The sequence below is a fragment of the Plasmodium sp. gorilla clade G2 genome (genome assembly GCF_900097015.1).
Source record: "Plasmodium sp. gorilla clade G2 genome assembly, chromosome: 3".
NCBI lineage: Eukaryota > Apicomplexa > Aconoidasida > Haemosporida > Plasmodiidae > Plasmodium > Plasmodium adleri (nom. inval.).
The window spans coordinates 41276-54551 of NC_041695.1; the positions used below are offsets into that span (position 1 = coordinate 41276).

A 13276-nucleotide genomic window follows, 5' to 3' on the forward strand; every position below is an offset into this window, starting at 1 on the left:
ATATATGATGATTTAGAATTTGTGTTTGTTTATATTATATTTGTATATTTTAATTAAGTATATGATTTGTTCCTTTTTAGATTTATCTTCTCTTTTTCCTTTTTTTTGAGTTTTTTTTTTTTTTTAATATTTATTTTTTAATTTTTAGAAAAATTTTATTTAATTGTTTGTTCGTAAAATAATTTTTTTTGTTAGAATATTTTTCTTTATATAATTTTTGTTTTAGTCATACCGAATATATTTTCAATAAGATTTTATTTTTTATATCATAAAATTTAACAAATAAACAATATAAAATTCATTCAAAACTAAAAATCTGACATTGATTTTTTATTTATATTTAATTTTACCTCTAAATGTTTTTCCATATTTTTAATATTATGGATATTTATATGGAGATTTTATGAAATTATTTTAATATATATAAATACATATAAATAAATATATATATATTAAATAAATAAATGGCTTATATTTCCTCATTTCTTTAGGTTTATTAAATATATTTTATTATAATATAGAATAATATGTAGAATTGTATTTTGTAATAAAGGTCGTCTGGTAGTTTGAGGAAAAAAAGAATGAAAATTATTTGAAAATTTGAAACTATAATTTAATTTTTTAATATACCGTTATGTTTTTTGACAAAAAAAAAAAAAAATAATAAAATAAAATAAAAATACTATGAACGAAAGAATTAACTTTTTTCTTTTAAAAATATAATTAAGAGGATATTTTATATATTTATTATAAAATATTTATTTTATTTTTTTTTTTTTTTGTAAAGTCCATAATTTAATATTTGAACAAATTATCCTTTTATTTGACGTGGGGGTTTAACTTACCTTTTTATTATTTATTAACCTTTTACAAAAGTTAACATAATATGACTCCGTTAGGATGATTATAAGAAATATTTCTTTTATTAATATATTTTTTATGCTTATACATAATATTAGAATATTTATTATTTATTAAGGGGATATTTTGCTGATCATGATTTTTTAATTGGTATTAATCCACATTTTTTCACTTTAATCCAAACTATTTCTATAGAAATACTTGTATTCATAAATAATTTTTATATCATATATAATAATATAGATATGACTACAGGTATAATTTTTATTTCTGTTATTCCATTAATTTTGTTATTTGCTTAACCATTCTTTTTTGTTTTGTCTATTAATTACACATATCACGATTCCTATCAATCCATTTACTACATAAATCTATTTGGACTTTTTAACGAATCATTGTGTTTTTTTGTTGCAACACTATTTGTTCTAATTGAAGTTTTTGGATGTTTTGTTCCAAACATTTCGTTTTCTTTCCTTTTGAGTAACTCATCATATATATCAATATGTTGATCACTATTTAAAGCATCATTAATTAAATCAATCCCAGTATATTGATCATTTGAAACATATTTTGGATTATTTATGATATTGGTAGTACTATTAATATTTTCGGGAACATTCCAATCAATATTATATGTAACCTCGCTATCACCATGTAAAACTCTATCTTGAATAGATGTAATAAAAGGTTTTTCTTCCATATATTTTGGTAAAATATTAGGTTCGATATTTTTATATATATCATCATTAATGATATTTTCATTAGGTAATTCCATTTGTATGTTTTGTAAATATTGCGAAATAAAATCATGTTTCAATTGATTCCACTCATTATCTGTAAGTTTATTGGGGGGTGTATCACTACTATCCTCCATATTATTATCAATATGTATATTTTGTGCATCATATGTTTTGCTTGGTTTCAAAACAACTTCAATTAAAGTTTTATATTTAGGTGATTTATAACCATATATATCATTGATATCCATTTCTTCATATTCACTTTCTGATGAAGAAGTGATATCCGACGAAGATTTATCACGAATATAATCGTTCGTTTCTTCTCCTTCCACATAAATATATGTTTTGCCTTTATATTTACTGTATGGAACATATCTATTAGTGGATGTTTCATCAGGTATGTTATAATCGTTTTGTGGGATATCAAGGACACGAAAAATATCCACAGGAGAAGTTTTGGGTTTTTTCTAAAAAATGTAAATATGTAGGTATATATATGTATATGTTTACGTAGGTGCAAAAATATATATGTATATATATATATGTATATATATATTTTAATATATATATATTTTTTTTTATTTAAATTTAAATTTAGTTTTTATTGTATAAAATTTTATATAATTTTTTTTTTAATAAAATTCTTGTTGAATTTTTTTTTTAATAAAATTTTTTTTTTTTTCACAAGATATTTTTTTACTTTTTTTTTTTTTTAATAAAATATTTTTTTACTTTTTTTTTTTAATAAAAATTTTTTTTCTTTTTTTTTTTTTAATAAAATTTTTTTTACTTTTTTTTTTTTTTTAATAAAAATTTTTTTTCTTTTTTTTTTTAACCAATTTTTTCTTTTATTTTTTTAACAAAATTTCTAATTTTTTATTTTAATTTTCTTTTTCTTTTTTTTTAATATAAATACATATATTAAATTTATATATATAACATATCAAAACCTAATACATATATATAATATACCCAAACATAACACATATATATATATAAAACACATATAATATACATAAAATACCCACATATATACATATATATGTATTTGTTACCTTGAGGTAAAATAGTAAAGCGATGGAACCTAAGGCAAAACTTATTCCAACAGGGAGAGTGGAAGATAATATGTTATTTGTGATATCTGGTTCGTTATTTTGTGGTGGTCGGGGTGAAGGAGGTTCTGCGGGGGGTTGAGTTGAATCAATAGTGCTAACTTTATTAATGACATCATTTATTGTATCATACAGTTTTCCAGCACCTACTATCCCAGTTGTTATTCCAATTTGCGCGCCAAGAATAGAATAGTTTAATCCTTTTTGAAACATGTCTGTTATGAAATCTTTAGTTTTTCGAACTGTTGTAGAATTAATGTTAGATATTTTGCCTATTTGTTTTATAAATGAATTTGGGCCAATACCATCATAGTTAGCTATACTAATCAATTCTTTGAATAATTCTTTATCATTATTAGAATGTTTGTTTATTTCATTCAAATCGTTTAAATCACACTTACAATCTACACATTTATTTTTTATATATTTCTCAGCATTTTCTTCAGTTGGTGTATTACTAGCATAATTATTGTCATTTTTAATCTTATCATATTTTTTAGATAACTCCATCCATTCATTATTTCGATACCTAAACCAATTTTCATATTCAGTAAATAATCTTTTACATTGTATATCTGATATATCAACCTTAGTTTCATACTTTTTTCCATCAACTATATCTTTACATTTTGTATTTATTATACGTGATTTAATTAATTTTTCTTTACATGCCTGTTTTGCCCATTCTTCTAACCATCGTAAAAATTGTGAAGTTTTATCGTCATCCGGTAAAATACAGTCACTCATTGTAACTGTTCCTCCAGCACTTTTATATCCACATAACATAGCGTGCCATACATGTGTTCTATTTTGTTCCCACCATGTTTTTCGAACATCAGAAGAATTATTAGATGAAGCATTATTTTCTTTAAGTAAGTCATCTAATCGTGTTCTTAATTTATCTAAAGGTTGATAATCTACCATATCCATACCTTTAATTATATCTCCATAGTCAGCAAAACTATATTTCATTGCTTGTAATGCTTCATTATTATCATTAGGATATTTCTTTCCTAATAATCTTCCTTGACTATAAGCAGCATCAAGCAAATCCTTTTTAAAATTAATAAGATCGTTATTTTTATAAGTTCTTCCTCTAAGAGGATCTATACATAAATATCTTCTTCTAGGAGGAAGTAACACACCTTTATTCTCACCAGTATTATCCTTTATAAGTATATTATTCCATTCAGAAAGTTTATTTTCATATGTGTTTGTTGAACAATGATGAACACCCTCAAAGCGTTTACATATTTCGTTTTTTGTATTATTACTGGGACATTTATCTAAAGGGTCAGGAATTTCACATTTACAAGCCTTGTCATATCCATTTGGTGTAGTCTCGAAAGCATATATGGGTTTAGAAGAATCATCATTTTTATTAAAATTATAATTAACGCACCTACTTGTTTCATGTATATATTCAGATGCCTTTTCAACTGAGCATTTATTTTCTTTTTTCTTCAACTTCTGTACAAAATTATTAATATCCTCACCTAAAGTTCTATCACTCTCCGCTTTTTTATACAATTCGTTGTATTTTATCGATTGTATATCAAACTGTTCTTTCCATTTATTAATAAAAATCTTATATTCGTCACATTTATTTTTACAGATCTTACATATGTTTCCGTCAGTGTCATCTTTACATGAATTCCCACTTCTACATTTTTCACATTGAACTTTCATTTCATCAAGTTTTTTATTCATTGCTTTACAGAAATATTCGCTCCATTCAGTCATCCAACGTAAAGGTTGAGGTATATAGTCGTCCACAGGGGGATCATCATTATGTCCACATTTATCCTGCATCACAGTTAAACGTTCAAATCCTTCTATTTTACCCGTTTTATAAATTTTTTCTTCTGTTGGTGCAGAACAAGTCAATGCTTTCCATATTGATTCTCTATTAGCATCCCACCAGGCAGAACGAAATGATTGTATATTGTGGTATATATTTGTACCTTTATTTTGTTCTTTCCATTTTTCATATATATTTTTAAAAACCTCATATAATTTTATTTCCACAGGAGGAACATCACCATCAATAAGTAATATATCTCTTCCTCTAACTATATCTGCTAAATCTGCAAAACTATACTTCATAGCATCGCATATTGGATTACGATTACCATAGTTTTTAGATTTTATATTTTTTATTATATCTATACCTTCATTTCGTGCAGCAAGCATAATCATTTTTAGAAGATAGTTACCATCGTTAACTCTTTTAACATATTGTTCATCTAAATTACTTATGCATATATGTTCTCTTCTGGGAGGTATACATACTCCCTTTTTTATTCGATAAGGATTTAAATTTTTGTAACATTTCCATTCAGTATTTACATTAAAACGATTTTCTCCTTTAGTTCCACATGGGTTTTTTTTTTGTCTATTACATCTATTAGTTGAAGAACGTTTATGATGATCGCAACTATTGTCTCTAGAAGATGAATCAGTAATTTCCTTTGTACAATCAAGAGTTAATCCTTTACCCATCAATGTACAATCCACCTTATTTTCATAAGATTCTTGTAAATTTTTTGCTATATTTTCTACACAATTCTTCGGTATTGTTTCAGTACTCTTAGGATTCTTAGTCTTACATTTATTTGTATCTTCCTTTTTTGGGTTAGTATCTGGTACCTTTTGAGATCCTTGTGTTGGTTGAACATTATCTTTCGATGTGGATGAAGACGATGGTTGAGTTCCTCCACCAATACCTCCTCCACTAATCTGTGGGTTCACTGCGGCACTAGGTGTCGATCCAGGGACAACAGTGGCATCAGGGGGTTCAGGTGTGGAATTAGGGAGACTAGACGGGGGATCCTCCTCCTCTTCATCATCGTCATCCACATCAGGATCAGACGAGATAGTAGAAACTGTAAGTGTTCCTCCTCCTGCTATAGGTTCAGTAACGGTTGTAACCTTAGGACTACCAGCACTAGGAGTTTTCGCACCTTTTGCCGGATTATCTTTTTTTGGTTTCTTCACTTTTTTCGTTACCTTTTTCACCTGTGATTTATTCTTCGTTTTGCCTTTACCACCATCTGGTTCACTACTACCAGGATTAAGACTATCAGCAGTGGGCGCCATATTATTGTCACAACCGCATTTCTCTTTATACGCACTAGGTGTTTCATCCAATGATGCGGGCTTATGTGTATCATAATTTTCACTTACGACAGTACCATTACCACCGTGCGAACGTTTTGAGGAAGTTGTTTCCGATTCTTGTTCCATACAATTACATTCACCGTTTGCACAATTTTTTTTTAAAGATTTGTATAAATATTTATACGCTTGTTGAGAATCATTTACTTCAGGAACAGTATTATATGGATCTTTATCTTTATCTTTAAAATATTTTTGGCTTTGTTTATTATATGCGTCTTTCCATTTTTCAACAAATGTTCTATAATCTTGACACGCTTTTTCACAATTTGTTTTGTTTTGTCCACTTTGGCCACATTTATAGTTATCACACTCCGCTTTCAATTTCGTATATTTCTTTTCTTTGTGTTTACAGAAATCTTCTCCCCATTCAGTGAACCAACGTAGAAACTGGTATTCTTTGCCTTCATTACGATCCTTTCCAACGGGGTATTCAATCTCACTAGGTATTGTATCACAATTTTCTAGGTCTTTACCATTACCACGTTTATAGCCGCATTTAATTGCTTCCCAAAAACATTCTATGTTTTTGTCCCAAAATGTTTTTCTTAACTCATGCGTTTCTTTTTTTTGATTTGCTTTTTCTTTTGATGCAATTTTGTCAAATATGGTTTTAAGTTTACTTTCTGTTCCCTCGCTATCTGGTTCTACCATATCGTGGCCTAAAATTATATCTCTTAAATCAAGAAAACTATATTTCATAGCACTACATGGACTGACATGATAAGAATATTTTTCATCGTCATTATTTGTTTCCTTATTTTTGTAGTATTGGCCTAAATTATACCCTTCACCTGCAAATAATTTTATAAGGTGATGTCTCAATTTGTTTTCATCACTATTAACGTCAAGTGTATCAAGTCCTTCAATACAAAGTTTTTGTCTCCTAGGTGGTACATATTCTTGTTGAGATAATCCACGTTGACCCAAATACTTATTTTCTGGTGTTCCATCATCATGTATCCATTTAATCCCAGATGATGTAGTTGCCTCCTTTGCTAATCCTTCGCAATTACTTTGACCTAAAATATCTTTATTTAATTTATCATCATTATATTTTTTGCAACTGCAGTGTTCTTCAACATCATCACCTGGTTGTTTATCTAACAATTCGATATTAGTTTCTACTTCCTTGCATTCGTCTCCACCGGAATTGTTAGATTTATATTCTTCCTTTAAGTATTCCTTTGCTTTTTCTTTTTTATAATATTTTTTGTTACTTGAATTTTTTTGTTGTTGTTTATAATGATTACCTTGACCTTTCCATTGTTTTTCTTTATTTGTCATATAATCTTTATATTCTTTGCACTTATCATGACAGACCTTACACAAGTAATTATTGTTATTTGTATCACATTTTTCTTTCACCTCGTTCGCCAATTTTTGTCGTTTTTCGCAAAAATCTTCGTACCATTCTTCTAACCAGCGTAAAAACTGGGGTTTCTTGTCATTGTCAGGGATGGTTCCACACTTGGTGATGCCCCTACATTGCGTCATCGCTTTCCAGACATTACCTTTTTTTGATACCCACCATTCTTCACGTTTTTTTTTTATTTCTTCTTCAAGTGGAACATATGACGATAATTGTTGTTTATCCTTTTCTTTCTTTACCATTTCTGTAAATGTGTCCTTGAGTCTCAAACGTGCATAGTTCGAGTAAGCTGCATTTTCCATATCTGTACCTTTAATTATATCTCCAAAATCATAAAAACTTCTTTTAATAGCTCTGCAAGCTTTTTGATAATACGTGCTACTTGGAAAATCATTATCAGTATTACTTTTTATATTTGTGTATTCCTTTTTATAATATTCTAATATTAAATTTGCTTCATTTTGGGCATCGACAAGTACATTTTCTAACAAATTATCTTTAGTTGAATACTGAATTATATTTGCTATACATAATTTTTGACGTCTAGGAGGACGATAGACGCCATAAATTTTTTTTCCATTTTCATCTTCTACATGATAAGGACTCCAGTATTTTCCAAATATTTTTTTGTTACAACCAAAATTTGTTTCCGAAATACTACAAGGGTCTGTTGTAGTCTTACTAGTACTATCATCTTTACCCTGTACTCGATTTTTATACTCATCGCTATCACAATTACAATACGATTTATATGTTTTATCTTCAATTTTCATAACTTTTGGATAGTTTATCGATGGACATTTATCTTCCATACAACTAAAATTCAAATATGCTGTAGGAGAAAGCATATCTGCCATATTGTCATAGTCAGTATATTTATTTGAATTTTGGTCATCATTATATTTTTTTTCGAGTTTCTCCCATTCATCTTTCTTTTTTTTTTCTATCCAATTTTTATATTCCTTACATTTTATTCCGCAATTTCCAGGTGGTTTTCCATTAGTACATATATTATTTTGTCCGTTTTTTTCACATTCACTTTTTATTTCTTTTATTTTTTGTTCATATTCCTTATAAAATTCTTCGCTCCATTCAGTGAACCATCGTAAAAATTGAGGTGTACCATCAATATCCGGAGGATTATTTTCGTATTTTTTTAAACACCCCGGAGGATCTGTTGGTGCGGCTCGATCTACTAATACTGTCCATACATATTGTCTATTAGCGTTCCACCACTCTTCTCGTAATTTTGTATAATTTGGTTCACCATTACTGCCATTATATTTAGATTGTTCTTCTATATTTAAATTAGTATATATTTTTTGGAATATAGTCCCTAAATTTGATTCAGTTTTATCGTTCGAAGGAGGGTCGTATATTTTCTTTCCTTTAATAATATCTGCAAGATCACCAAAACTATATTTTACCTTTGAACATAATATTTTTTCGTCCAAGTTATTTTTTTTAAAATTTTTACTTAAATTTTCTCCTTCATATTTTGCAGCAACAAGAACTTCTGTTAACAGTTTTTCAGTACTATCAATATCATCAATATTAGATTGTTGCTTACCTTTATGTGTATTAGTTGTTTCTTTGTTTAAATTACCAACACATAAAATTTGTGTTCGTGGAGGCAGGCATACATTATCTTCCTTTGGATTATATTGATTGTTATTTCTATATTTATCACATTTCCATTCTTTAGCATCTATAGATCGGACTCCACAGGGATTTCCAGAACCCTTTCCAAGATAGGAATCAATATTATAAATTTGTAAAAGCGGTATATTGTTAGTTTTCTTACCGTTTCGCAAACGACCTTTATTACTTTGAAAAAATATACCCTGTTTATATACGGTTCCATCCAATGGACTTTTATCTTTTGGTATACATACAGTCAAAGGCTTGTTTCCATCATTGAATTCTTTAATTTCAACAGTTTTGCCATCACATGTATTACTACTACTACCACTAGTGGCCTGTTTATCGTCACACTCACACTGAGATTTAAATTCACCTGGCGGGTATTCATCTAACGATTGTGGCATATCATCCTTCGTGGTGGTCTTGGACTTTTCTTCCATGCAACTACTTTTTACATCAAGCATTTCTAATGCATTATCTAAATTTTCGTGAGCATTTCTGGACGATTCCACAAAAGGAACATCCTCATATTGAGCTTTATCTCTATCGAATTTTCCTTTTTGTTTTTCATAATCATTCTTCCACTCCCCAATAAATTTTCTATATGCTTCACATTGTTTTCTACATTCCTCACAAACATTACATTTTTCACCAGCACTACTACCTCCATTTACCTTACATTTCATGCACGCTTTATACAAGTCGTACAACTCCTTCAGGTATTTTGTACAAAACTCGTCGCCCCATTCGATGAACCAACGCAAAAACTGAGGAGTCGAATCAGTATAGAGAACATTCAGACCCATTTCAGAATTTAATTTATCAGGGTCATATTTGTAGTTAGTGATTAGTTTTCTTTGCACCTCGTTTTGCGTGTTCTTTTCCTTCACAGTATGTGATAGTGCACAAACCATCCCTTGCCATATATCCAAACCGTTTTGTTCCCACCATTTTTTACGTTCTGCCTCATTAATTGTGCTACCATTTTTAAAAACATTATCTATATTCGTTCGTGCCGTTGTCACATACACATTACTTTTAGGATCCTTTACTGATATATCTGAATTTAAACATAAATCCTTAAAATCCCCAAAGGTGTAGACCATTTGGCGTTTAAATATGGCGGGGATAGTTCCACTATTTAAGAGTTTCTCTGCATTTTGGTTTCCCCCACCGTGTTCAATAAAATATTGCCAATGAAGAAACGTTTCCGCCGCAGCGGTTTGGATAAAAGCTCTACGCAATTGGGTTTCGTCACCAATAGTTTGTGTTAAAAAATGTACACATAACTTTTGTCTTCTAGGTGGCATACACGCTCCAGTATTACCATTTTCTATTAGATGTTGTTTTTGTTCGCAATCCCATCCAGGATATGTGTTTTGTGGATTGTTTTTTTGATCATATTTTAGATTACATTCACCTACTTTAGTGTTTCCATCGTTATTGTCAAGTATTTCTTTCACTATTGCGCATGGATCTTCTCCCTTTTGTTCCGTCGTCTTGACGTTCGGTTCAGGTTCCGCCCCCGATGGGTTTTGTGGTTTAACGTCCCATTTACATTCCGTATCATACTTATATGGTTGTTCTCGAAACGTGCCTTCAGTACCAGTATTTTTTCCGTCCTGCAATTCTTTCTGTCCCGCATCTATACAATACCTATTACCCCCCATTGACGTAACATAGTTCGCAATATTTGAATAATCGGTATTATTTGTGCAAAGGGTACTACCATTTGGATCCTTTAATTTTTTCATAAAATCATCTTGTTCTTTAATTGGATCACTACCAGCAGCACCACCATCATTGTATAATTTTTGGTATTGATCTTTTAGTTTTTCCCATTGAGGTTTCCATGTTTCAACGTGTTTTTTATATACTCCGCACAGTCCTACACACATTTTACATATTTTTTTTTTTTCTTCACTCATATTTTCTTGTTTATTTTTTGCCACATATTTTTTACATGCTCCACAAGAGAAAATCAGCGGCCTATAATTACGTTCCAGTTGTTTGCAATAGCTTTCTGTCCATTCAGTCATCCATCTCAATTTTTGTGGAATATAGTCATCTGGTGGTATATAATTTGAGTCACGACCACATTTAGGATCTTGCCAGCGATATGTACCATCCGTTGTAGGTATATATAAATGAGCTTCGTCCGGGGCAGTACAGGTCATTGCTTCCCATATTTCTTTTCTGTTCGCTTCCCACCAGTCTTCTCTCAATTTTTTATATGGGGGGTTGGAATTTTCGTTATCACTAGCATATTTACCATTGTCGCCTCCATTTTGTTCGTGAATCTTTTTAAATATAGCTTTCAAATTAGTTTCTAGCTTTATCATATCGTCGTTTCTACTCCATATATCTCTTCCTCTAATTATATCTCCAAAATCTGCAAAACTGTACTTCATAGCATTACATATACGGGAAGTATCATCATAAAGTTTATGTGATATGAATTCTCCCTCATATTTTGCTGCTAACAATACATCTGCAAAAAAAGAATCATTAAACTTGTCATCATCAACAGATTTAAGGTGGCCAAGATTACCTTTTGTACCTAAATATTCTAAATTTGATGTACACATATCTAGTCTTCTTGGAGGAAATAATACACCAGTATGGTTTGTATTAACATCTTTATGTGGTTCCCATTTTTTTCCTATATTAAATCTCACTTTTTCGTTTCCACCTTTACCAGTACAAGGACCACTATGTTTACCACCATCTTTACCATCAGCACTAGCATCATATGTACGTTTATCATTCGTATGTTCTTCTTTCTTAAGTTCGCAAATATTTCCGCTAGACATGGTTTTCCCATCTTTAAATTGCGCGTTCTCTATATTTCCTTTCAATTTATCAAAAGCACGAGATTTTGCTTCCTCATATGCTTTTTGTTGTATATCTGTTGCAGTATCAATTACTTTATTCCCAGTACATTTACTAGTGGGAGCACTAGGAGTTTGTGGAGGTGCTACCTGTGTTACCTGGTCACAATTACATGCGGCCTTATAATCTTTAGGTGTTTCATTAAAGGCGTAGTCCTCACTACCACTACTTGCATCCTCGAAATTATGCTGTTTAGAGTATTGACATTGCCCTTTAACACGCATTGATTCTACAAATTCTGCAACTGTTGAATACGCATTGTTATTACCATTATTTCCTTCCTTTAATCTTTTTAAAAAAACGACATTTTCATCATTCGTACCTGTACCAGAACCACTATGGTTTGTTTTAGATATATATTCGGTGTATTTTTCTTCTTGTTTTTTCCATTGTTCTTTCCATTGTTTTACATTTTGTACATATGTTTTACACATACCTGAACACAAGGTACATTCGTTTCCGCCTTTTGTACATTGTCCATTAACACCACCCTTACATTTGTCACAAACACTTTTCACTGATTTATAATCGGCATGCTGTTTTCTGCAATAATTTTCAACCCATTCACTCATCCACCTTAACCTTTGTGGGATATAGTCGTCAAATGGAGTAACATTAACACCATATCCACAATTTGGTTCCACCTTGTATACACCCCCACGACTTGGTCGATCCAAAACCGAGAAAGCATTATAAGTTGCAACATGACATTTCATTGCTTTCCATATTTGGTCTCTATTTGCTGACCACCAGTCGGAACGTAACTCTAAATATGGGGTTTTACTGTTCTTATATTTGTTTAGATTTCCAGGAATTATATCTTTGATTTTTTCAAATATTTTCACCAAATCTTGTTGTAGCTGTTGCATACCACTTTCTTGAGTCCATACATCTCTACCTCTTATAATATCTCCAATATCTGCAAAACTGTTCCGTACAGCACGACAAACAGCAGGATGATCATTTGGGTCGCTGTAATTGTTTTTTATCCATTCTGCTTCTTTATATGCTGTGAGAAGTACATCGCCCAAAAACGAATCATTAGCAAGTTTAGCATTATTATTTGTACCACCTAGAAGTGGGCTTCCAGCATTCGTGTTCAAATTCTCCAAATTTGAGGTACACATGTGACGACGTCTAGGTGGTAATAAAACACCTTGGTGTTTTGGATTTATTTGTGTGTCTTCCTGTTTCCATTCAACTCCTATGTGAAACCTATTTTCATCATTACCTTTGCCATGACATGGTCCTTGTGAAAGGTTAGTATCAACATTGGAATACTTTTCGTCAATGTTGCAAAATGTGTCTTGCAAATTTTTTGCTACAGCACTATTGGTATATTGACCTTTAGATGCATCAGCCTTCAAAGTACTCTTACCTAAATAATCAACACCAGCACGCACATTTTCTTTCTCTTTTGCCTCATGTTGCAACTCTGCGGCGATTCCATATACAGACTTACCATTGGGCTTTGCCAT

The 13276-nt window shown here is 30.3% G+C and overlaps 1 protein-coding gene across 1 annotated transcript; it reads right to left on the minus strand.

Annotated features, from left to right (window-relative positions):
- Positions 1-1222: 1222 nt before the first annotated feature.
- On the minus strand, positions 1223-13276 carry PADL01_0301200 (erythrocyte membrane protein 1, PfEMP1, putative; the record flags this gene model as incomplete). Its single annotated transcript, XM_028682970.1, has 2 exons — positions 1223-2068; positions 2657-13276. 2 exons carry the CDS (start codon positions 13274-13276, stop codon positions 1223-1225), a joined length of 11466 nt encoding a protein of 3821 aa, XP_028536432.1.